The sequence below is a fragment of the Lepidochelys kempii genome, chromosome 8 (genome assembly GCF_965140285.1).
Source record: "Lepidochelys kempii isolate rLepKem1 chromosome 8, rLepKem1.hap1, whole genome shotgun sequence".
NCBI classification, from domain to species: domain Eukaryota; kingdom Metazoa; phylum Chordata; order Testudines; family Cheloniidae; genus Lepidochelys; species Lepidochelys kempii.
In genome coordinates this window covers 6,225,263-6,251,387 of record NC_136387.1, presented here as the reverse complement: position 1 = coordinate 6,251,387, position 26,125 = coordinate 6,225,263, and the positions used below count along the sequence as shown (strand labels likewise).

General features: G+C 51.8%; 1 protein-coding gene across 2 annotated transcripts; it reads right to left on the bottom strand.

The window, feature by feature from the left end:
• Positions 1-884: 884 nt before the first annotated feature.
• Positions 885-25,787, bottom strand: SPARC (secreted protein acidic and cysteine rich). Of its 2 annotated transcripts, none has more exons than XM_073355297.2 (10): positions 25,590-25,787; positions 12,777-12,846; positions 9,510-9,557; positions 8,685-8,769; positions 8,430-8,551; positions 8,004-8,124; positions 4,814-4,947; positions 4,279-4,427; positions 3,152-3,300; positions 885-1,594 (listed from the first exon to the last, which is right to left on the bottom strand). In XM_073355297.2, the coding sequence occupies exons 2-10, from the start codon at positions 12,831-12,833 to the stop codon at positions 1,566-1,568; spliced, it is 894 nt and encodes a 297-aa protein (XP_073211398.1). In that variant the 5' UTR covers positions 12,834-12,846; positions 25,590-25,787; the 3' UTR covers positions 885-1,565. The 2 variants fall into 2 exon arrangements, with proteins under 2 accessions (XP_073211398.1, XP_073211397.1); XM_073355296.2 differs by having other exon boundaries at positions 9,510-9,560; positions 25,590-25,786.
• Positions 25,788-26,125: the final 338 nt, after the last annotated feature.

Genomic DNA, 26,125 nt, shown 5'->3' with positions numbered 1-26,125 from the left:
CGGGCTCTGATTCAGCAAAATGCTTTAAGCAGGTGAGGAGACCCGTTGCTTCATGGCACTGCGATTAGGCCCCAGCCAGAGGTGTGACCCACAGCCTGGGCTCTTTAAAATTCTACCGGTTCTGTAGAAAAACGGTTTCTTTATTCCAAGAACGTACTGTTATTCAGTGAGGTTCATCATGCAGCGGGAACGTTAAGGTCCAAGGTTTGTGACTGCAGTTCATGGGGGAATTAGCTTTCAAATGGCACCTGGCGTGACCTTCAACTCCTAGAAGTTGACCTGGGTGTTCCGCTTTGACCTCCAAATGAGGATGACAAGAAACAGACAGGGAGACCGGAAATAGTGTCAGCTCGTTTAGTGTCACGGTTTCAAATAATTATCTTTTATTACGAGAGACTCGTCAGATTGCTCACACTGTGGCAAGAATTTAATAATAAAAGGCACTGGGGAACATTCAGAGGTAAAAAGAGTTCTCAGCCTGCGAGATCTAACCATCTCCTGTGAGTCTGTAGAGACCCACTCCATTAAAAACCCCAACGAAAACAAAACAAAATCGAAACACCACAACAGCTTCAAAAAAAGCAAACACTTGCTTGTCTACGTCACGCGCATCTTTCTGAGCAGGAGCTTCGCCTCCACATTGAACAGAGCTTCCCTGGTGGAGCAGGGCTGGAATTTAAGAGTGGCAGAGGCTGGGATGGGAAGTGACATGCGGGGGACGTGAAATGTCGCGAAAGCCACAGAGACCATTGTCTTGGCTCCAGTGGAATCGCATCAGCAAGGTCAAATAAAAATACCACCACCAAACATGTCAGCACCAAAAGCTAACTTTAAAGCATGGAAAACACAAGAACAATACAATCACCGAGTAATAATAAAGCACGTAGCATTTTCAAACCTTTATTTTTAGAGGGGATTTTACATGATGGGTTTTAATTAATTTGTGCGTTTTTTAAAAACTATTTGTGCCCAATTATTAATAAATTCAAGCCCTGGGAATTTTGCCATTCTGGATCTTCAGTGTCTATCCCACTCCCTTCTCCATCCTCCCTAACAGGAACTAAAATCCAGCACTCCAAACTTTCACCACCAATTGCTCCGCTAAACTTTGGAAAGCCCAATCTTCTAACATCCTCTGGATACATCTGCCCTCACTTGCTGTCTGGAAATCAGGGAGTTAATCCTCTGGGATGGCTTTCCTTTACATTGAAACATCTGAAGAACATGTTAGTAAGGAGTTTGAAAAAAAAAATCCAAGAGCGGATACGAAGAGGGAGTAGCTATTTAGCACAGGAACAGGGCTGGTTATTGTAACGTCATTGTCGAATCAGAGAGCAGAGAAGAACACACCAAAATGGATGAGTGAGCAGAGTATTCTAGTGGTATTCATTAGGCTACTAACCATAAGTTGTTGTCTCTTTTAGCACCGTTAATATACGTTTAGATCTATATTAGCACCTTGTCCCCCTGGGAAAAAACAAAACAAAAAAGGTTTAAAAATAAAAGGAAACAGGAGGTAAAAAAAGAAAAGAAAAGAGGAGGCAACAGAGAAGGAAGCTGCTGGCTTAGATCACGAGGTCCTTGTCAATGTCCTCTGCAAAAGGAGAGAGAGAAGAAGTTAAAGTCTTCACTAGCATTCAGACTATGCTGTATGTAACCCAGGCTAATGCCGCGTGGGTCTTTGTCCCCCTCTAGTGGTTACATCGCACAGAGACGTTAATGACTACTACTGCCTTCAAGCTATCAGACTTTCACCCCTCTTCTGACTCCTTTCTTGTTCAGTAAAAAGGCTGGAAAGGCATGGAGGGGCTCCAAAGGAGGAGGAAGATTCCCCTGGCACATGCCCTTTGAAAGCTCTGGCACAGGCGTGCCAGGGGGCAGAGCTGGTCATGGAAGGGGCATGTTGTGGGAGGGATCACAGCATATAGCACATGCTTAATTTAAAGCCACTTCAGCACCCTTCTCCTCCTAAGGTGTGAGTTCTGTGCTGCTGAAGGCTCTCAGGATGGGTGCTTTTAGCTCATGGGGTAAAAGTTCCTCCTTTTAGACCTAAACTTCCCAGGGATTCCTTCCCAGGTTCAGTCTCCACGGCAGATGACCCAATTGGGAGTCATTCCACACCCAATTGTTTTGTGGTGGATGCAGTGATCTGCTGGGTTTTGGCAAAGCTAAGCAATGACTCCCAGGTATGTGGGAAGTTAACAGGCAGATATTCACTCAGCAACAATGACATCTAGGCAAGGTTAAGGGCAGGGGGGTCACTCAGGTGCTCTCTGAAATAGCAACCGTCATGTTTATTGCCTCTGAAGCACTGCCATCTATTCTGATATTCTTCACTAGCACACGCTTTCTTTGGGGCAGGCCTGCTATTTCCTACGTATTTGTACAGCACCTCACACAACTGGGTCCGGCCTTGAGGTGCTACCACAGTAGAAATGGTAAATCATAATAAACAAGGCCTCGGTTGAAGGCCTGGGGGTTCGTTGTGCTGGGGCTCATCAGCCTAATGAATCCTGTGCGGTTCAGGAGATACGCCATCTTTATTAAATAGGACTAGCGGGAATATGAACTAGATCCCTTTCAGTTTGCACCCGCAGCATTCACACGGGGCAGTTACAATGCAGCGCAGTACTGAGGGCTGTGGTTCCCTCCCCTCTACTCCAAACTGCAGGGCCATGTAGACAAAAGCCCTAACGCCAGAAGGGGAGAGCTGGGCCAACGCTGAGCACTGAGCACTTTTGAAAATCCCACCGCGGAGGAACCAATAGATCTTTTCCCCCCTGTCCCCATTGCCTAAGCTTCTAGGATTTTCTCCGCCCTGTTTGTGGCCGGGGCAGAGGTCACCCCAAGTAGGAGAGTGTTTTGACAAGCAAAGGCATTAATTCTATTCGTGCTGTTATTTGTTTAGTGGCCAAAGGGTGCCTGCCGCTTTCTGGGCTGACAGGGAAAGATGCCCCTCACAGATTAGGACCAGGCTTTGTAAATGATGCACAAATCACCCCCTGCCTTTGCTGCTGCCTTCTCTTTAGCCCTTGGTCAGCGAGGATCTCTGAGAGCTGTCTTCGGACCAGTCCCACCCTTCCCTGCATTCTGCCTGCCCCTTCCTCTACTGTCCCCAGCTGCCACCAGGGCGGGGACAGCAGCTACTTACTCTCCTTGATGCCAAAGCAGCTGCCCCATTCCTCCAGGGCGATGTACTTGTCGTTGTCCAGGTCACACTCTTCAAAGAAGCGGGTGGTGCAGTGCTCCATGGGGATGAGAGGCGCTCGGAGTGGGGCCAGCTCGGTGTGAGACAGGTATCTGCCAGGAGAGCCGAGATGGTCTGAGCCCCAGGCCAGACTCCCCCCAACAATGCACCACAGCCTTGCTCTGCTGATGGGGCGGGGAGCGTCGCTGCACCCTCCTTCCCCACCCCCCGTGTGTGGCTTCTGGTACGTGTGTGGCTCAACTCTGCATCCTCCCACCCGAGAACGCTCTCTGGACCAGCTCCAGGGCCCAATGGAGTTAATGGAGTCCATTGGCTTCAGTCTGCGCTGGGCCAGGCCTGGGCAGTGGGTCATGCGGCTGACATGGGGTCTGGCTAAGAGCAATGCCTTCCCTTGGAAACTGTCCACCGGGCGGTCAGTGACCTCATTCCCTCGACCACTCTCTGGCCACCTGAGCCGTCCAGCGCTGTCCCGACAGCAACTCAGACACATGGGTGTTTATCCCGTCACAGCCCAGTAAAGGCAGGCATGGAGCACAGAGCGCAGAGGGTTAATTCTGGCTCACAAATCTCCCCCTCCGCTGCATGTATTTATAGTGTCTTATCATCCTCATCTTCACGGCGGGGCTCGGCATCCTTTTCCTTGCACAGCCCGTTCCTTCCTGCTAGCCTGCCCGTGCTGTGATCTGTCGCCATCTGGATCTGAGCCAGGCAAAGGGCAGGCCTCTCCCCGGCAAAGCTCTGCTAATTGAGCCTTGAATACCTCAGCCCTGCCAGTCCCGAGCCCCAGGCCCGGCTTGCTGAGTTCCCTGCAATCCTCCCCTGCATCGCCTCCCGCCATGCCAGTGCTGATCCCCACCCGGCTGCTTTGCCGGTGCACCGCAACCTGAACCTACCGACGTCCTGCCCGCTGCTGGGCTTCTCTGGAGCACAGAACTCCTGCAACCATGGGGCTGGGATAAGACCGAGACACCCATTGCACTTGTGACCCGATCTGAGTGTGAGCCCAGCAAGCCGGCAGGGAAAGGCCAGGGAATCAGCCCGTAGCCCCGGCTGGGAGGGGAGCTCCGTACCCGTCAATGGGATGCTGGTCCAGCTGCCCGAATTGCCAGTGCACGGGGAAGATGTACATGTTATAGTTCTTCTCGAAGTCGCGGGCCAGCAGCTCCACAGTGTGGTCGCCGGCTTCCAGGCGCTTCTCGCTCTCGTGGATCTTTTTCACCTGTTAAAGCAGAGACCTCGTGAAGCTGCCTGGTGACTGCGGCTGGGAGCCCGCCTCCTGGACAGAGCCGCTGCGGGGCTCACTGTCAAAGGGGGGCAAAGAGGCTGGCTGGGCAGGGGCTTGCTCTAGGACGATGGAGTGCGAACGAGCAAGAGTATTACTGGCGGGTGTGCGGACGGGGGCGTTCTGAGTTGCTCGCTAGGGTGAGCTTTGGGTGCACACACCAGCCTGCAATTAGGCTGGGATTCAGGGGCGCACCACCGTGTGCTGGCTGGAATCCACCTTGGCATTAGCGGCGCTCCCTGCAGGCACCAGGGCACACGGGATTGGGTCACGGCGGGCCCCGGGGAGGGCTCCCCACACGCCCGGACACTGCGTCCACTCACCTTGAGCTTCTGCTTCTCCGTCAGCAGGTTGTTGGCCTCGTCGCGCTCGTACAGGGTGACCAGCACGTTCTTGAGCCAGTCACGCATGCGCAAAGGGAACTCGGTCAGCTCCGTGTCCAGGCAGGGAGGAATGTCTGGAACCCAAGCACAGAGCCATCAGCGCGGTGCCCGGCCCGGGCCTCTCCCCTGTGGGGCCCTGCCCAGCTTCCCTAGTGGGACCTTAACAGGACGCCCATTCAAGACAATGTCGCCTCCTCGGCCCTTGAGCCGCTGGGTGGGGCTTCACCTCGGCTCTGCTGTTTGCTGCGGCCTGCTGCAGTTTATGTATCCAGGCATTTTTCTGCTGTGTTCGTGGTTGCATTTCTTCCCCCGGAGCAGCACATGCTCTCTTGGGGACACCCCTACCTCCCTCGGGGCTGCTGGGATCAACCCTTCCATGCAGCCCCACTGGTGGGGACCCATGAACGATCCAGCCATGGTGGCGGAAGGGGAAGTCTCCTCTAATTCCACCATGAATCTGTGGGCTCAGTGCAAAAACCACCAGGCGGAAATCCTATTGCTGGAGGTCAGACTCGATGATCATAGCAGTCCCCTCTGGCCTTAACTTAGGAATCCATAAACCTGGTGGCTCTGTGCTGTTGTCTGCCACAGTCAAGCTAGCGTGAGCCTGCATTCTGTTTGCTGTCGCCCAGCGAAACCCCATCCCACCCCCTCTTGCTTCCCATCCTGCCACCAGAAACGGCGCCTGGGGCTATGGTTTAATCACTTGAGCTTTCTGCTGCAGCTACTATGAGACGCTGTGAAGGAATCTGTTGCCCGCACAGGACGGGGATGCTGCGGGAAGCAAAACACACCAGCCGCTGTGCTGATCAAGCTTGTTTTGGAAAGAGCAAACCACCGATTTATTGGCAAGCTGCAGCCATCTGGGCCGGGGGTGGGGGGGGGGGGGAATGGGAGAGGCGTCGGAAAACTCTTTATATTTAGAAACAATTCAACGGTTCTTCTTGATCAGCCCCCTGCTACCTGGGATGTCTTCCTGAATGTCTTCTCCTGCTTGAGGGGCCTGCCAGCTCCTGCCACCTATTTCTCACCTGGAGTCCAAACCCTCGGTCTGTTCCCTGCCAATTGATTTCTGTGGAAATTATTCCGTCGCCCACAGAGGATTAAGGATGATCGAGTAGGGAATAAGCAGCAGGAGCAGATGAAAATCTGATGGTATACAGATTCCATTTTCCTGCAGTGGTCCCTTGTGGCTAAAGAACATGCAGATAAATGTAGAGAACTGATCATCTGACATCTGGGTTTGTTGCTAAAGAGATTCAACATCCCTCCACCAGGTGTCAACGGCCCTACGTGGTTTACTTTACGTTGTCCTTAAATGCCCGTGAGTTTAGCACCTGGCTCCTGTGTAAAACGGCAAGTCCCTACATGCAGCCCGTGTGGGCAGCTGGTTCTTTGGGCACCAGATCATCACTTTGAAACTCCCACTATCAGCAGGTGGCTGGTGCTGCTCCTAGAAACCCCAGCAAATGCAAATCAAGGTGCTTTCCCATATAGCCCTGTACATGAAGGGTCTCTGCATGAAGCATTGTGTGATAAGCTGCTGTCTACAAGCCTTCCCACCCTTGCCCCCTGAATAACACCAGCTGCAAGAAATCCAGCAGCATGTGGCTTAAGAGAGAAGTGCTGGATAAAATACAGAGGCCTCATTGTCACCTGGAGTTCTCTGTTGAATCATACTCCTGAGCGGCCTCCTATCCCCTGCTAGGTGCTGTCTAGCAGAGACACCGTGATCACAATAAGGCTATTATGCAAGGAGAGCTCGGGGAGGGGGGCGGGGAGGTGGGCAGGTCTGAACAGAACCCGGCTTTGCATTTGAAATGGGCATTCCAGGATGAAACAATCTGCTCCTTTCAGGCCTCCCGCCTTTCAGAAGTGCTGAGCCAGCAAAACGCTTAGCGGTGGGGCTCATCTAGTGATTGCAATTCCCTCTGCCCTGGCAGCTCCAATGAGGCCGCAGGCCGCCTTCCCTTTGCATTACATAAGCTGGCAGAGACCCTAGGGCTGGCTGCACCGGTTGTGAGGTCTGGGCACGTGGGCCGGTCACGGGCCAGGCTTGGACGGTGGGACCAAATGGAGAGCTCCAGCCCGCAGGGCACGTTGCGCCGTTGTCAGCGCCTGTTGTGTGTGCTTATGAGATCAGAGGCGGGGGAGAAACGGTGCTGCCCGCGCTTGATCCCAGTGGCCTTCCCAAGGATAGATGAGCGGTAGGAAAAAGCACGACCCTTAAGGCCAAATTCTGGCTGTTTCCCTGGGAGGAATGCTGGCGCCAGGCTGTAGTGGCCACACAAAGGTACCTCAAGCTCTCGTGCCGGTGCTGGGCAGAGGCAGGCAGCCAGCTCAGGGGGCCCAGTCCAATGACACTTACTGCTGCTTCATAAATGAGTAGCAGAGCCCTGGTCACATCCCCAGCCTGGCTGGTGCTGCGCCTTGGGCCCAGGGAGTGCCACAGGCTGGCGGCATTCTACCTGGGCCAGGGCGGGTGCCCAGGGGGGGCTGAGGGACAAAGAGAGTCCCAGCACGCCCTTCCGATCTCCCATGCAGGAGTGCCCAGAAGGTGCTGATGGCTAGGTTGTCACGGTGGTGGAGCTGGACGCGGGTACCCATTTAGGACCAGGAAATGCTGCAGGAACGTACGTTCTCCTGGCAGTCCCTGTCTGCTTTTACACTGAGAACTGGGGAGAATTTCCTGACCGCAGCCCATTCGGTGGGGCAAGCCCCATCAAGGGCCTTAGGGGACAGGGGATGTGCTATCTTATTAAAAGGCAGGATCAGGAACCCCTGGCACAAACAGATGATCGGCCCTGGTCAGCCTTGACTGTGGGACCACTCCCCTTAAATGGTTACCTCCTCTCCCAGCTCATGGGTTCTAGTGGAGGGAAGAGGAAGGGTCTTTCCTGCAGCCCCTTTGCCCTTTCAGGATTTGGTTAGAAGGCAGCAACTGATCCTTGGCTTGTGGGTGCTCGGCACCGGGAGTCTATACTCCAGCACCATGGACGAGCTGCAGGGTTGCAAGCCAGACATTGGAGATAACTGGTTGTTGAGCAGCAAGTAGATGTGCCATAGACACCTGTTAGGAGCTATGTGGGGGCCGGTTGGCCTCCTTACCCCTGTGAAGGTGCAAACTCACATTTGCAGGGCCCGATGTAGTCCAGGTGGAGCTTGTGTCCCTTCTTGGTGCCCTCCAGGGTGCACTTGGTGGCAAAGAAGTGGCAGGAGGAGTCATAGGTCTTGTTGTCAGTGCCACACACCTGCGGGGAAGGGAACAGAACATTAGAGAGACTCACGGCGAGTCAGCCTGGCGAACTCTTGGCCCTGACGCCTTCCCTACAGGAACGAGAGCGAGGCAACGAACTTATTTCAGATGGGCCACCAGATTGAGGAATTAGTGACTGGGGCCAGAATCAAACCTGTGACCCCGGGGGAAGACTCCATCTCCTATGATCAGTCTCCTAAGCCATTCAGGGCCGCGGACTAGTCGCCATGTGACGTACAGGCAGCAGCTCGGCTTCTCCCATCCTTGTCCTCCTTAATAGCGCTTCATTTCTCGGCTCACCTTCTCGAACAGGCCAACGCTGGGTGGGCAGGTGGAGGGGTCTTGGCACACGCACATGGGGGTGTTGTTGTCGTCCACCTCGCAGATTTTGCCATGCTTGCAGTGATGGTTCTGGCAGGGATCTGAAAGGGGGCGGGAACGCAAAGTTGGATCTGAGCCCAATCCCCCATCAGGAGGAAGGGACAGATGTCTCTGGTCCCTGGGCTGGGATGCTGCAGAGCAGGGCGGGGAGTGGGCAGGTAGGGAGTCACTTACTCTCAGCGACGATCTCCTCCACGTCCTCGGTGGGCTCCTCGAACTCCCCAACCTCCACCTGGACGGGATTGACTCCGACAGGCTCCTGGAAGGCAGGAGACTGGCTCAGCCACAGATTGGCCAGTGGGATACGGCGCATGGTCACTATGGCCAGAATTAGCACGAGAACTCGGCCCCCAGTGAGTGGCCAGATTTGCAGTGCTGGGTGCTGAGCTTGCTGGGAAATCTGACCATGTGCCATTTAGCAGGTCCCACTGAAAGAGGGTGGGAGGGGTTCCACACAGAAGCCAAAGCTTGGACAGATAATTTACGGCCGGTGATGGGACACTCGATGGGGAGGGCTCTGAGTCACAACAGAGAATTCTTTCCCAAATGTCTGGCTGGTGGGTCTTGCCCACATGCTCAGGGTCTATCTGATTGCCAGATTTGGGGTCTGGAAGAAATTGTCCCCTGGGTCAGATTGGCAAAGATCCTGGTGGTTTTTCGCTTTCTCTGTAGCATGGGGCAGGGGTCCTTGCAGGTTTAAACTATTGTAAATTGTGGATTCTCTGTAACTTGAAATCTTTAAACCAGGGTGGGCAAACTACGGCCCATGGGCTGGATCCGGCCCACCAGTCATTTTAATCTGGCCCTTGAGCTCCCACTGGGGAGATGGGTGTGGGCCTTTCCAGCATGTGGGGGAGCGCTACGTGGCTCCGGGAAGCAGCGACATGGCCCCTCTCCAGCTCCTACACGTAGGGGCAGCCAGAGGGCTGCACGCTGCCCCCACCCCAAGCACCGCCCCCAAAGTGTACAAGAGAGAGGCAATGCTGTGTCATTTCATACCACGGTTGTAGGATCCTCCACTACTTCAATCTCATCTGGCAGGGCTTCCTGCTGGAAAGGAGGAAGAAGGGGGAAAGTGCTGTCAGAAACGTGACCTCCCCCACATCTCACATCTCCTGCCCCATGGCCCCCTTTTCACAGCCGAGCCCAGATCCTCGTGTTGACAGGTCAGCATCCTCAGGAAGGGGAACCCTGCCGGCTGGGGAAGCCATGAAACAGTGATGCCTTTTGTCTCTATTTCCCGCACCTTTGCACTTCTACACGCTCTGCCTGTATACAGAGAGGGCCGCCGTTTGGTACTCAGAGCTGTGCCTGGCCCTTGTTCGCTTCGTCAATGCACAGCGTCACTGGAGCCAAGTGGGACCTCTCCTGATGGAGAGAGGCAGCCATTCCCACGTTGTTGACATGGGACGCAGCCGTATCTCACCCCTTGTTGAGCTGCGGGAATTCTTGAGCTCTTGGTCAGCGTAATAGAAATGTTGTGTGGAGTCTGGTAGGGGCATGAGATGCCCGGTGGGCAGAGGATGAGCGGGGGTCTATGTCAGGGCTGTGCCAGATAAGAGTTTGGCTCGAAGAAAAGCCTTCCCCATCTGCTGCCCTCCGAGCAGCTCCAGCTCCACTCTTCAATGCAGAACAAGGGTACTCTTCCCAAGGGCCCCCGCCTGGGAAGAGGCATTTGGGGGTGTCAGTGAGGCCGAGTCCCCTCCCACACAATTATTAATTACTGTTATTATGTATTCATTCCTTGCATTGCAATAAGAGCCCCGGTCACGGAGCAGGATCCCATTGTGCTAGGTGCTGAACAAATGATAAGAAAGAGGGTCCCTGCCCCACAGAGCTTGCAATCTCAGCTTGCTCTTCACTTCCTCTCACTCAACCCTCTGGCAGCAGCTCCCTTGCTGGCAGTGCCTCACTGCCTGCATTCCCCCTGACCCAGTGGCAGGGTGGCAGCTCGCAGAGAACCTGTGCTTGCAGGCTAATGGGCTAATAACATTCATGACTCCCAATGTGCAGAGGAGAGAGGGGCACCTCCGTGGGCAGCTTCTCTTGGATCTTTGCTTTACTAGTGGAGACCCTCTTAAGATCTTCCCTACCTCTGACTTCACAAGGGGCATCAGGTTTCTCCAAGGGCCACTCTTGGAGCACCGCTTGGGCTAGACGCCCCAGTGGACTGGGTTACTGAATCTGAACTAATGTCTTAGGAGTTAAGCCTGGCTGAGGACGTTCCAGCTCCTTTGACTCACATTCCGGCTGTATTGGAATTTCAGGTGCCAGGCGTCTGATTGCTAAATTACCCTCCCTACCATGTGGCTACTGGGATCCCAAGTGGTACTGTTCGGAGCAGCTCCTGATGGAATGCGTGTTGGTCTCCTGGTCCCTTAACCCCTTCACCAGATGTCAGATGGCCCATAGCCATTTCTGGCTATCCAGGAGGAGCATTTTCTCTTCCTTCTTCCCTTCCCGGTTATTTCATTTAGAATCAAAAGTGTTAATGGCCATGCAGACCTACCTTTTTGGCCTCGGCCCTGATTTGGGCTGCACCCCCTGTGAAATCTCCTTGCCCTGGGGCGTGAGTTTGTGCAGGGGCTTAGAAGGCACATAATCAGTAAGAGTGCCATTCCTGTGGGATTCTGTTCTGTTCCCCCATGGGCACTTGTTCATGTTTTATTCTAAACCTCCCGCACAATGGCTCCATGGCTTTCTCCCCTCTGCAAGGGTTTACTGGGAGACAGAGAAGCATTTCATAGGAACCAGCAGATAAAGATCGGGCAGTGACCATAGTACCACAAGGATGTGGGTGATGGTTGAAGATGAGTTAGGGTCCCAAACCGGTGGGAAAATGGGCCATGAGGTTCACATTAGCTTCAGCAGCTGCGAAAAGGGGAGTCACAATGAGGCTGTTACAGTTAGGGTCAAGTCAGTGCCACGAAGTGGAAAAAACCCCACCCAATACAGGATTTTCCTGGGCATTTACTGGGGAGGTGTAAGCAGTGATGCGCTGCCAAAATCTTAATAACCGGTTCCCTATAGAATGTTCTCATGTAAGGGACGTGCCCCAGTATGTATTTTTTGTACCAACCGGGTGACCATACGTCCGTATTTTCCCGGGAGGAATTTAAAAATTCCTCCCGGACGGCGATTTAAGAGGCTGCAGGAGGTGCGGTAGGGGCTGGCTGTAGGCAGGGGGTGTGGGGGTGGCTGGAGGCAGGGGCTGGCTGCGGGCAGGGCAGGGGGTGCGGAGGTGGCTGGAGGCAGGGGCTGGCTGCGGGCAGGGCGGAGGGTGCGGGGGTGGCTGGAGGCAGGGGCTGGCTGCGGGCAGGGCAGGGGGTACGGGGGTGGCTGGAGGCAGGGGTGCTGGAGGCAGGGCAGGGGGTGCGGCAGAGGCTGGCTGCAGGCAGGGGGTTGCGGGGGTGGCTGGAGGCAGGGGCTGGCTGCAGGCAGGGGCTGCAGGGGGTGGCTGGAGACAGGGGCTGGCTGCGGGCAGGGCAGGGGGTGCGGCAGGGGCTGGCTGCGGGCAGGGGTGCAGGGGGTGGCTGGAGACAGGGGCTGGCTGTGGGCAGGGGCTGCAGGGGGTGGCTGGAGGCAGGGGCTGTTGCGGGCAAGCCAGCGGGTGCGGGGGTGGCTGGAGGCAGGGGCTGGCTGCGGACAGGGCAGGGGGTGCGGCAGGGGCTGGCTGCAGGCAGGGCGGGGGGTGCGGGGGTGGCTGGAGACAGGGCTGGCTGCGGGCAGGGCAGGGGCTGGCTGTGGGCAGGGGGTGCAGAGGGTGGCTGGAGACAGGGGCTGGCTGCGGGCAGGGGGGTGCAGGGGGTGGCTGTGGGCAGGGTGGTGGGTGCTCGCGGGGAGAGTGGCTCGGAGCAGCCCGAGCAGCAGGACGCAGCCCAGGCCCAGCAGAGCAGCCGGGGACCCACCCGGCAGCAGCGGGAGCCCCAGGGCCAAGGGTCGGGGGAGCAGCAGCAGCACCAGGGCTCGTGCCCAGGGCCAGGGGGCAGCCCACGTGGCTCCTGCAGTGCAGCGCCCCCGGCGGCCGGAGGAGGAATTACATCACTTCCCGGCCGGAGCCCATGAAAGCCTCAGCGCCCCCTGCAGGGAAGCGGGTTAACAACCTGTTCTAAAACTGCTCCAAGATGTAACAACCGGTTCGCGCGAACCGGCTCCAGCTCACCACTGGGTGTAAGTTAACAACCTTCTACTGGTGGCAGGCTGGCACAGCGACTGCCTATTCTGGGAAGGGAAGGTGGCAGGATGAGGGTCAGGCAAAATACTTACAGGTGTTGCCAGTGCCGTGCCAGCTAGGCAGAGAAGGAAGAAGATCCAGGCCCGCATCTTTCAATGAAGCCTGGATAAACAGGAGAGAAAAAGAACAAGGGTTAGACATTAGCATTACCGAGTAAAGCTTTATCACCTGCAAAATTCACGGCAGGAGGGCATCTGGGTCACTGATTCCCCGGGCTGGGTCTGGAGAGAGCTTGGATGGAAGGTGGAAAAGGCCTTCACAAACTAGGAGTCCAGCTAATAACCATGAACTCATGTCTGCAGTGTTTTTCATCTAAGGATCTCAAAGCACTTTATAATTATACAATGGCCAATTACATTTTTTTAAATATTCCTGCAAAAAAAAAAAAAAGTTGGCTTTTGGGTGCAAACCTGAAATCGAAAACTGTCTTCAATGGGGGGGGGGGAAACGGTTTTTGAACATTGAAAATTTTATGGGAAAAACATGGTTGCGTTTTTGGTTTCCATTGTTTCCCTTGAAAATTGCAGAAAATTTCCCAGAAAATTGGAATCAGAACGAAAATCTTCAGCAAAAATGTTTATTTGGGGCAAACAGTTGTTTTTCATTGAAAAAGATTAGACCAGCTCTAGGTATAGCATATACAACTTCATACAGCATCATATGTCGTTCCATTCAGAGAAGAGAAACTGGGGAACAAAAGAGAAAGAATAAGTCAGAGTGAGACCGGATGAGAGAGGAAGAAAGAGAACACTCCAGGATGAAGCTCTAACCTCTTGTGAACCCTATACAACTTTTCCAGGTGTTTTAGAAGTTTCAAGAAGTCCCAGAATTCTCTAAGTTCTCTCTCTCTCTACAGGTCATTAGGCCTCAAACCTACCCTGAAGATGTTTACCTTCGAGACTGCGGTAGAGCACTTTATTTTAAAAGTCAAGCTAATCAATCCTGACTCCCTGCACGATGCAATGTAGGCAAACCAATGTCCAACCTTTTGCCTGTAAAACATATTGGAGGATCTACAGTCTCTGCATCTGTCTTCTAAGGGGGCTCAGTGGACTTTGTGCGTGTATCTCAGATGAGTTCATGAAGGCTCCCACTTATTTCCCAGTACCGTTGCTCACTCCCAGGGCTTGTCTATGCAGTGATGTTAGTGCTCAGTGACCTAGGGTGAATTTGAAGCGCACTAACTGTTCTGTACTCCCAGTCTGGGCGCTCTCGCTGCACACTGGCGCTCCCTCAGATGGGTTAGCTCACTCCACTTCCAAAGAGCGTTAAGCTAATACGCACAAAGACGCTTGTAGTGCACAGTAGGAGTGTCCACACAGGAGTCAATGTGGAGAAGCTAGTGCACACCAGCTACTGCAGGCTTTTCCCCCCGTATAGACAAGCCCTTAGTCCCCTCAGTGGGCTCCCGAGGCACTTTCTGCTCTCCAGGCACCAGCACAAACTGACTCCCAGAATGAACTGATAGCCAAAAATGCAGGGACTCCAATATCCTGCCTGTGCAAGTCCCCTGCGCTATCAACAGGAGAAGCTGGGCCCAGAGCGGGGCTGGAATTCAGCTGCTGAGGACAATGGCAGGGCATTCTCTGCTCTGGACCTGCCTGCATTAGCAGCCAAACCATCTCCCCCCTGTTTGAAAGGACCCTGGTCAAAGGGGCTGGGGCATTGCCCAGATCATTGCCCAGATCAGGGCCTTGGTGTTTGCCGAGCATGGCTGCTGGTGTGTGAGCGGAGGCAGCTCACCCCGTCCCTGCATTCCCAGAGGGCTGAGATCTTTGTTGCCGCTCTTAACTTTTTATCTCCTGTTGTTGCATTCAGGCCTGCAACCTGCCTGGCCTTCCCCGGCTGAGTAGTGTCCCAGTCCTTAGACAGACAGACTGAGGGAAAGCCAGGAGACTGATGCCCTCTGTTGATCCAGAGACTGCAGCAGTGCAGGCTGCCCACACTGCCCTGCCAATGGGCCTCAAAACTGACTCGGAGAGACTTTGAGAGGACTCTGGGTTGTGTCCCGGGCCGGGGTGGGGGCTTGACACCAGCTTTGCACCCTGCAGAAACTGGGCTGCTCCAGGTACCAGAGTGGTGTAAGATGGAGCAGCCTGGTCTGCCGATGGGCCTTCATGACGCCCAGAATGTCCATAGTGTTCCATGCTATGGCCCTGCCCCCTCTTCCGGTCACTCCTCTGCCCCCAGCCCATTTCGTCACTGGGGCTTGCACTGGGGACAATGCAAGGCTGCCCAAGGCGACCCTATGTAATGCTTGCACTTGGGGAAGTCTCCCCAGGCTGCTTGCAGGCGCTTTGCAGCCCCTGTCCACCGCTGGAACGGAGCACAGGGGCAGGAGGAGGCGGCAGAATCCTTCCCCTTCCCCCTAGGACTGAGAGGGGAGATCAGGGTCTCAGGCCCATTCAGTGCTTGGGTTCTCTGCAGGGCCTGCCAATAGCGGGCCAGTTAGCGCCAGCTGCAGTGAGTCTTGTTTTAAATCCATCCAAAGCGAGAGTGGCAGCTGGGAAAATCAATCAATCCTTGTTTCCCCCCGCTGCTTCCTGTGTGGAGGGATCAAACCCCTCTGAGTGTGGAAAGGAGAGGGTGGAAAGACCTAGGCTGGGTGCTGAATATGCAGGCAGAGGCCTCACATATGACGGTGGGATGGAGCAATGGTGTGAGCGGAAGTTCTCGCCGTTGCCTCCCTCTTGGGAAAGCAAAAAAACCCAGCGTTTGTCCCACGCCTTCCAAATCACTTTCCCATCCACCTGTCTCTGCTGGCAGCTGTCTAGGCTGTGACGCTCTGAAAGAGAGCTCCCCCCTGGTAAGGGGCAGAGAATTACTCAGAATAAAAGTTCCTAAGCTGGTTCACAGCCCTTGTCTATATTGATGGCCACCATCTCTTCGGCAAATCCGCTAGAACCCCACATTTTCACTGCTGCAACCTAACCCTGCCTGTAACAGGGATGCACTGCACCAGTGCAAATCCCGGCTGAGAGCAGCTTTGCTTGTTTACACTGGGGGGTTGGAATGGTGTGTCTATACCAGTGGTAACTGGAGCTAATCCCCAAGGTAAGTGAGAGGTGAACAAGTCCTGTGTTTTAGGAGCGGCAATCAAGAGTCCTTCTCAATGTCTGTCTGTCTTTTAGCAGCTCAAGGATGACGGCTCCTGCATAGCCCTGCCCTGCCAAAAAGCTAACGGCCGAAGACCATCTAAGCAAGGCTGGCTTAACTCAGATAGATTCTATTGCTCTCTTCTTGCCTAAAACAAAATTGGAGCATCTGCCTTTCATAAGAAAAAGGAGATGGGAGCGCACAGAATTACACCGAGCTGTGCCCAGAAAGGCACTGCCTGCTATGGCTCATTGCTTAGCTAAATGTAGCTGCGTGACTATTTAATTCACCAATTACTCCAGCCAGGATCACTTCCCGATTGCATTGGCCAAAGGAGAATGCCCAATAGATTCCCTATGCACAAAATGATATCTCACCTAGCCACAGAGCGGCCTGTTTTCATGCTTTTTAAAATGCAGGCCGTTTTAGCTACAGGTACATTGAAATCTACCTAAAATAGCATGCGGGCCTGTAGCATAAGTGGGAAGACTTGCTGAGAATGTAATATTTCACAATTTATAGACCGTGACATATTTTACACAGGCGTGACAGATGTATAGATATACTCCCCGCCGGGATGCGAGAGAGCCGTGGTACCATGGATTTCGGTGAGTCTGCACGGTAGCCAATCTCTATAGAGCAGCCGCTGACATTTCGGTATCAGAGGCTCTTGTGCTGAGAAGCAGGGGGTGGGGGTGAAGGGGAAATCTATTTCCTGCAGTTTGGCTGCTGCTTAGTGCATACAGGGTCCTCCCTCCGCCCCCATCCTCCTGTTCCGTACACCAAGTCCCTTCCTCTCTCCTTTATTTGCTCTGGAGGCTGCTGAAAGCTCTCCTGGTTGCTGCCAAGACCTGAAACTGAGGTCACTAGTTCTTCCCCTTTTGATGGGCGTTTTGGGTGGAAAAGTACAGCCGATTCTGGCTGTTTCCTCCACCGCTGCCATCCCCTGGCTTGTGAGGGCTTCTCTTGTGTCTCTCTTAACAGGGGTTGTTTGGCTTGGAAGTTGCCTTTTGCTCCATTCTGTCCAAGGCATGGAAACTTCACCGTGCTGAGCACAGAGGAAGGGGGAGTTGAATGGGGAGAATGGGCTTGCGTTGAAAAAGTGCAGCCCCCCCAACCAACCTGGATTGCATGTAGATCATGTCCCCATCTCTAAACCCGTCCAACATCAGAGGATTGTGCTGAGCCGGGGTCTCTGAATCGGATGCTCACTAGAAGCCAGGAGACGCTCTGAGGTCCCACTGTTGTGTTTGGAGGAAGGGGGGACTTGAATAAACTCTCCAGGCAAACAAGCACTGCATAGATGTCTCGCGCCCAAGGCAGGAAAACAAGTTTATTTAAAAAACAAAATTAAAATAAACTCTCATAAACCCCCAGCCTTCGAGAGGAGCTGCACTGAGACTTTGCACTGAGGACTTTTCAGGGTCTGGAAGACCCGTGCTGCTTAGCAATGCGATGAATGGCCCTTCCTAAATGATGAGTGGGATGGATCACTTGATGATTACCTGTTCTGTTCATTGTCTCTGAAGCACCTGGCACTGGTCACTGTCAGACTGGGCTAGATGGACCTTTGGTCTGACCCAGTCTGGCTGTTCTTATGTGGTAATATAGCCCCTCGGCAATAGCTCCACCATGCTAGTGCTGTAGCAGAAGGTTTTCCACCATGGTGTGAGTCACAGAGGATACTTTCCCAGTTCTCTACCTACCATGGAGAGGACAGGGGCAGCACAATCTTCTTTGCAGGCTCTCAGGGTATCTATTCATCTCACCACGTCCAATGCATGTTCCTGTCTCCAGTAAGTTCCGCCCTGAGTTTCAGCAGACGGTGACGCTCGGGCAATGCTTGGGCAGCTGCAATGGCTTGTTCAGGTTTCCACTGAGTACCTAATGCCTTCCCAATACTACATCTTGCAGGTTGGTGCAATGGACAGAGACTGTGACCAGACTCTGAGGGCAAGTCAAGGTGAGGATGTCTTGAGAGCCCTCATGAGATGAGAGAGGAATTTCTGAAAAAGCCCATGGGATATCCCAGGAGCTCAGTGACCTAGGCTACCATGAGAGACTTGGTACCCCTGCCTGGGAACCCCTGGCTCTGACCCAGCTGTGGTTGGAAGTGCCTTGAACCAGCAGAGGAAGAGAGAGCCTCACAGGGCTCAGCATTCACCTCTCTGAAGTATTTGGAATTGCCATTGCTGGGCTCTGCTCTTGCACGTGGCTCTCCTCAGCCCTTAGGACCGGGCATTAGAGGCAAAGGTGAAGGGATGTAGCATAGGGATACTTTGGAGGGGATAAAACAGGGCTGGTGCTGAGATCTAGCACGTCGAAGGCTCCGTTCCTGCCCAGCCCACAAGGAACAAATGAGGAAAATGAAGCTGACCCAGCAGCATCACACATAGGAACAGCCTGGGTCAGATCTATGATCTGTTTGGTCCAGTATCCTCTCTCTGACAGTGTCCCGTACCAGTGTCTGTCTAGCCCAGTATCCTCTTTCTGACAGTGTCCTGTACCACAGCTTCAGGGGAGAACACTGACAACCAGAACCTCTCCTCTCCCCCCAGCATGGCTGCTGAACTCCAGGTGGGTCTGGGAAGAAGATGGGTGCACCTCCTGTGGATTTCAGTGGCTGACCCACATACAGCGCTTATCCAGGATCACCAGGCCTCTGATGCTCATGAACAAGGCTGGCTTCCTGGTAGCCGTGGTCATGACTTGCTGAGAGTTGCTTGTCCAGAACAGCTAGCACCGTTCCTACTATGTTTGAATATCACTGAAGTCTGGGTATAAACAAGCCCGACTCTGTGGCTAATTGACAAGGTGTTGGGGCAGCCAATGCTAAAAATGGCAGGAGCCTCTGGGTTAATTTATCCCCTGAATCTTTTCACAAACCTGCGTTTTGTTGTTACTGTTTATGGTGTTTATTACGGCGGTGAGCCGAGACCAGGGCCACGCTGTGCTGGGCCCAGTTCAAACCCAGCACAGCTGAGATTCCAGGAGCCTGATTCTGTGCTCTGCCTCTCAGAAGGTGCAGCCTGGGAGTGGCGGGGGGAGAGAGGATGGGCACTGAGGGTCAAATGCTGCGTTTGCACTGCCCTTATGCTGGGCTGCTCCTGGATCCAGCCAGGGCTATTCTAATTCACAGCAGCCGCCATGCCTGGCGGCCTATAATCTGCTCTGCAGCTCAGAATAGCCAAGCTCTGGACATGCTCCCACTTTCCATGACACACGTCCTCTCATCATTGGCCATGTCCCTGCCATGCCCTTATGGGAGCTGCACAGCAGGGCCACTTCCTTTGGCCTTATGCTGCCCCTGTGCTGGGGGGAACTCCCCTGCAGTTCAAATCCCCTGGCAGAAAGGTTGGGGAGAACCAGGGAAGGGGCAGAATCTGCCCCATTGTCTTTCAAATTGTTCACGAATTTACTGCTGCCTTCGTGTCGGGGATCAGAAATGTTTGTCGTTTGCTTGTCTGCCTTTCTCAAGTGGCTATTACTATAATATCTAGCTGCTCTGCATTATAATCCTGCAGCGGCCCTGTGTTGTCTCCCCCCTTGGCCTGGTTTAGTTTTTTCTGTGCTCAGCTGGCCCCATTTGGCCTCTCCAGGATTAGCACCTCCCCTCATCCTCATCTCTAAGGGATCCTGCCGTTCTCCTGACCCTCACCACCCCTCTTTGCTGGTGCCGCTGCTCCCTAGACTTTATTATTCTCCTACATGTTTGAACTTCGCCATCCATCTGCCACAATCCTGGCCCCAGGGGGCTGCACATTCCAGATACTTCCCTTTCTTTGTTTAGAGAAAGGCAGTGTGGTCTAGGGGCTAGGACACTAGACTGGGACCCAAGAGACCTGCCTGCTGTTCCTAGCCCTACTGCTGAACTACTGTGTGACCTTGGGCAAGTCACTTCACCACACTGTGCCTCAATTTCCCCTCCCACCCTATGCTCTGTGGGGCAGACTGTTTTCATTTAGTGTCTGCACAATGCCTAGTAAAATGGGGTCCTTGATCTCAGTTATCATAATATAAAGGATAATACACTTGTGTCATTGATAGCGGATCTTTTTTTATTATGGGGGTTTTATTTTACCAGCAAGAGTTGTGCATAAACCAGGATTTTGCTAGTGAAATATCATCACTGTTAAACCCTGAGTATGACCCCTAGTTCCTATCCTAGGAAACCTTACACTAATGAGGAACTAGGCCTAGATCCCACTTGTTCATCTAAAAAGACACTCCTATATTCCTCCCTGGGGATGTTACTTTAGGAACATAAGGGCATCAGGACTTGCTCTGCTAAACTCAGGAAATGCTGACTGCTCTGTATCCGCTCAATCAACCTCTAACATAACTCATCAGGACTAGCCATGAGCCTGTCTCCTCACCTTTCCGAAAACACTGAATCTCTCACTGGCTGTTAAACACAGCTGCTACGTTTCACTCCTGAGGTGGCTGCACTTTGCTGGTTGGCAGAGTGATTCCAATAGGTGCAATGCATAAAATCAGGTCATTAAATGTATAAAGCACTTTGGGTCAAATTTACCACTCTCTAACATAAGGCCTAGGCAACACTTGGCTCCCACTTAAACCCTTTCAGAATTCCCATTTGGATAGGAGTCACCACATAAAGATACGACCATCATTAGCTTAGCTCCCTCCTGAACCAATCACCTTTCACCACTGTTTGAAATATATGCATACTGCGAATAAACTTAGAAGAGCACAAGAGTTGAGATGGACAAGGCTTCCACTAAGTCAACTTTGTCTTGGTGTGAGGTCACCGAATTCACAGCCAGATGAGACAACTCTTCGGAGGCTGGCCTCTGCCTTGTTGGCGGGTTTGTGTTAGCTCATAGCAGATGCTAGCAGAGAAGTTGTCATGTTCTTTATCATCTGTTCTGTATAAGAGACCCTCAGACTGGAGGCCTCGGACAGCTGTAGGCACTGGGCCAGCAAAAGAGGTTTGCTGATGGAAAGGTAGTCTCATGGGCAGGAATTAAAACAAATCCACATATCCCTTCAAATTAGGCTCAAAATGGCAACTCCTTTACTGCTTTGAAGCTGCTCACTTTTTTAATTCTACGTTATGTTTTAGTTTCGTTGGTTTGTTGCTTTTAAAATAATCAAAAAGCTTTCCCCCCACCCAATTATATCCTGAAATACGGGGTACATTCTACTCTGCATTTATTTTATGTTGTTTTACTGTTTTCGGACAAACTAATTTTGCACTGAGTTCTTTTCAGAAGCAAGTGACTCTGAGGAGACAGAACCCAAATATCTTGCCCCCCTCTGCCTCTCCTCTCTCTGGATGTTCTCCTGGAGGATGAGAAGGAACATCTGGGGGCGGGACAGCTGGACAGCCTTACCAGAGGGGAGTCATTTGGAAGCTATGACGTAGTCCATGTGGCAGACGCCCTAGGCCAAGGTTACGTAAGTCCCCTAGGATGCCACGTTTAGTTTTGGGTGAGGGGAGGAGAACGGTGCTGCTCAGCCTATGAGAGGCTTCCCCCTGTGGTCCAGTTCAAGATATGCAGACAGGACAGAAAAGCCCAACCCTCCTCCAGCCTGAATCAGTTCCTCTATGTGATGCACCAGTTTAGTGCTTTGAATAAAATCTCTCAATGCCTGCCCCTGCTCCATTTACAGTCCAGGGGAGTTTTGCCATGGAGCTCAGTGGTAGCTGGAGTTGGCATGTGATGAGCCTGGAAATGATCGTCTGGCTGGGTTCCTTGACAAAGTATTCTGGGTGTTTTAGAGAGTCTAAAATGATCCTTTGTTGCTTTTCCTTTTGAGCCTAATCAGCAAGACCTGGGGCACCCCCCTCCTCCTGCACTCACATAACACAGAAGAGCCTGAGTGCAGGCTGGGGTTACAAGAACAGCACATTGCCACCTGTGGGCAGCAGTCTGCAGCTGATAGCTCGGGATCTGAGATGATCTCACAGCTCAGATAAAGCTGCTAGGGACTAGGAAAGCTGTTGGTTAATGTATGGCTTGATGGTGCCATTTTTTGCAAACTGGATGATCGATACATTTTAGAAGTAACTGCAGTTCAATTTCATCTGCTGAAACAGCTGAGAAATAGATGAATGTAAAGATCTATATCGCCACTCTCTGCTCGTGATGTCCTTAAGGAGTCTAGGCAGAACCTATTGCTATTATAGCATAGACTGCTGTTGTGGCTGAGAGCAGAGGGTGTGGTCTAGTGGTTAGAGCAGGGTAAGTTAGTTAGGTGATATGGGTTTCATTTCTGACTCTGCTCCAGATTAGTTTTGTGACTTGGGGCAAAATCACATGTTAACTGCTCTCTGCCTCAGTTTCCCCTCTGTAAAATGGTGATAATAATACTCACCTCCCTCTCTCAAGCTCTTGAGGGTCAACATATTAAAGGTGCAAGATATCATTGATTGTGTGTTACTAATATTGCCTTAGTATTTATTAGTGATCAAAGGCTCTGCAGCTTCTATAATAAATTGCAGCTCCTCAGATCAAATAAAAGGGGATGAGGATATCAGTGAAAAAAGGCCAGCATGTAGAAGTATAGCCATATACCAAGCACGTCAAGACACAGGAGGAAAACAACCATTACATAAACATAACGGGAGCACTGTGAACCCACTGCGGTTGCAGAGCCTGAGCCATGCAAACAAGGCTCTTTCTCAATTTGATTTAACAAATCGGTGCTGGGGTAAAACCAGGTTTTAGACTAAGTTGTTTGCTGTAATAAATGTGAAGTTCATGTTGAACAGTCTTTGGTTTGACAGTATTTTTGGTCAGGTCCCTGTTCAGATTCCGTGCCAGCGAGCCCAGCTGTTTCACGGGGGGCTGTCAGCATTCAGCACCAAATTTCAGGAGAGAAGAAGCTGGAATTTGGGGTTGGATGGAAGCCTGGATGGTTCCCAACACCTGCAGAAACTCACCTCACCTCACCAGCACACCCACACCTGCACTATACTTAGAGCCAGGTGGAAAGGCGGCAGCCACATCCTTAGATTAAGACTGACAAATGGCTTGTCCATAAACAAAAAATTGTACTGCCATAGGGATACCAGAAGAGTTAAAGTGGTACAAGCCCTCACGTGTGGCTGCAGGAATACTGGGATAAGGGTGCTTACAAAGGCATAGCTCATTCCTCTTTCCTTACAGGAGTAAGGTATAAGAGTACAAGCACCTTTATCCTGATGTAACTTTGTCCACACTCGGGGTTGTGCCGACGTAACTAGTTCAGTCGAAAATCACGCCCCCTTGTGGGAATAGTTAAATTGATCCCAAATCGGTGTAAGCCAGGCCTAGGCTATCAGTCAGGCGGAATTAACACCCACGCGGTTTAGCCCTGGCTCTTAGCTTAAGTGGTAATTGAGCCAATAGTGTCACAGCCACATGGAACAGTGACTTGTTAATTTCTCTTGGAACGCGATTGAAGAGCGGGTTTGAAAGCAGCCCAGGTCAGAGGGGACTTTCCATGGACCTCGGCAGTCGGACTGTTGCGTGCTCTCAGGAGGCTCACAACATCATGCAGGATGGAGCCCTCTGTGAGCCACCTCTCTGACTTGGTTGCTTCAGGAGGTAGGTGCAATCCGTCTGTCAAGCTCTGAGACTGCTAGGGCTAAATGGATGGGGGTTAGCTTGGGAGAGGTGGAGCCAACTTCAAAGGGAGAAGAGAGGGGTTGTGGTGAATTGCAAATAGTTAGCGCTACATTTCTGTGGGCTGGGTTCCTCCACCCCCTACTCACCGTGAGGAGTACTTTACTCCACCGTTCATTTCAGCGGGACTCCCTGTAGAGCAGGGCACTACCCAACCCTGAGTCAGGGGGCAGAATTTGGCTCTATCTATTTTCTGATCCATTTCTTGGACTAAGCTACCCGGTATAAGGAACCAAAGTAAAGTTGAATCCTTCCCAGTGAATTACTGCCCTCTGCCTGGGACACAGTCCCTGTGATGAGGCAGAAAATACTCTCATTCACTTGGGCTGGACTCCTGTCCTCATTCATACCAAATGCAGCATTCCTAGGGTGGAGGTGTCATTCACCTCAGAATAAGGATATTTCAGTGCCTATTGCAAAAATACCCAGGCCCTGTTGCCTCCTTAGGTGTTAGAATGTGACATCTGCTCTGAACCAGCGTACGCACACTTGAGAGGAAAAGCCAGGAGAAGACTAGAAAGGAGGAAGGGGAGAGACGAAGAGACGGCCCATTAAAGCCTTTTGGATGCTGCACAGAGACACCCTTGGACTTTGCAGCTTCTAGACAGGTTGCAAAGGCTCAGCAGAACGTTCCCCCAAGGTCCCTCTGAACATCCCTTCCCCGCCTTCAGCAGCTTGTCTGAGCGATAAAGGCTCTACATCCTGGCTCCAGCAGAGGACCCTGCAAGGGTTTCCATGGGAGCCAGCATTCCAGTGGGGTGAGTCATGTCAGAGGAGAGGTTTTTGCAGGAGGTGGGGCTTGCAAAAAAGTTTGAAAAGTTGGTCCTCCTCTTTCCCCCGTTTTCCCCCCTCCCCATCTCCTGCCTCTGCCTATGTGGCAGACAATGCTTTGTTTTAACTGTTTCACAGAACACTGCAGCCATTTATTTCCATTTAAAGCTATTTCTCCCCCCACCCCCCGTCTCTTCCACCCTTCCAGGAGAACAATCTGTTGCAGTTTCCAGTTTGTTCCTTTAGGTTTGTTTTGGGTTTTTTTCCTGGTGTTTTAACTTGATAAAGACAAAGTACTCAAATTCAAATTCACTGGAAGATCCTGCCCTTCAGTCTAAATGGGAATTTAGCCACCATCCAGCTGAATTTTCTTTTCTTTGCGGTAATAATGTGTCCATGCTTCTGAAACAAAGTTTTTCTTCTGGGTTGTGGGGGAGGCAGTTGGACTGCTAAGGCAGCTGCTGCCTTTAAAGAAAACAAGTGGTTTGTTCTTCTGGACAAACATAAATAACGGAAGTGTCTGATCCTTATTTTTAATGCCTCTCAACTGGGCTTTAAAAAAAAATAAATTCTGTTTTCTCTTCTGCGGTCCCTGTCCTTTACAATTTAGCTAGAATTAAACAAAACAATTAGAGGGATAAGAAGAACCTGACATAATTTCAAAAGCTGTTTGGAAGAAAAAGAATGAATAGAATATCTTTCTTTGAAGGGAAAAGAAAAGAAATGAAAAGGAAAAAAGAAGTGAATGTGGTAAAAGGTTCAGGAGAACAAAATCTGCAAAACTTTGTTTTTTCAAAAGCATGGGACACCAAGGTATCAAATGACAGTATGCTGCCCCAGGACTTAATTAATCGGGGCTGATTTATAACTAAATCTGATTCTCAGTGCAGTAAATGTGATGTGCCTGCAAGCTGGTACTTCACCTCTCTCTAAACAAATAAATCAACAGATATCTATTTGTAGCAACCGAAAAACAAAAGAAAGGAACAAGGATAAACTGAACCAGCTCAGAAAAGACTGCAAACTCATATACAGTATTTCTGATCACATAACAGTTAACACTGTTAATCTGCAACTGAAAGGTAATAAGGTTTTCAGCTCTGGAGGAGAAAGAATTCAGTGAGTTTTAGATAGATAGATAGATAGATAGATAAAGCACTGGTTTATCAACAGAACCAAGCATGCCCCCTCTATCTAGGAATAATGGGCAGAACTTTCTGTACAGTTAACAGTTCAGACTCCTGTAATTAGACGCTTTGCAGGAATTGATCATATTAGCAATAATGAAATGATGAGAAATAATTGAAATAGAGAAAGGACAGGGAGAAGGGTTTTGTGCCATACCTCGCAGACAGGGCAGTAGAGATGAGAAAACTTCAGGCTCTCTGAAGGTCTGAAGGAATCTGGAGGTTTTAGAACCAGGCAAGAGGAAACCGTTCAGTGCACTGGGCAGGGTTTCGGTCTCCCTCTCTCCTCCTCCTCTATGTTTTCCAAATCTGTCTCTTGCTCTGCTTCACTTTCTCTCGGGTGGGCTGTCCTTACTCCCCCTCTCCTCTGCTTCCTCCCAAAATGTATTCTGAATCCACAGCCTAAATTCAAAGGATAAGACCAGAGCAATCAGAGGAAAATGGGGCTGTTAGAGGATTCCCAGGGATGCCCATTGCCTCATTTTCAGCTGAGCTATTGCCTGCAGTGCTGCAATGAGTTTGCCAGTTCTCTGGGCAGGCACTGTATCTATGCCTATGTTTGTGTAGTGCACAGGACAATGGGGCCCTTATACCCCTTACAGCCCCTATATTCTACCGCTATACGAATATTAAATATTGTTAGAAAAACATTCCAATCTGGATCCGTTTGATGGCTTAGTCCATCCTTTGGGA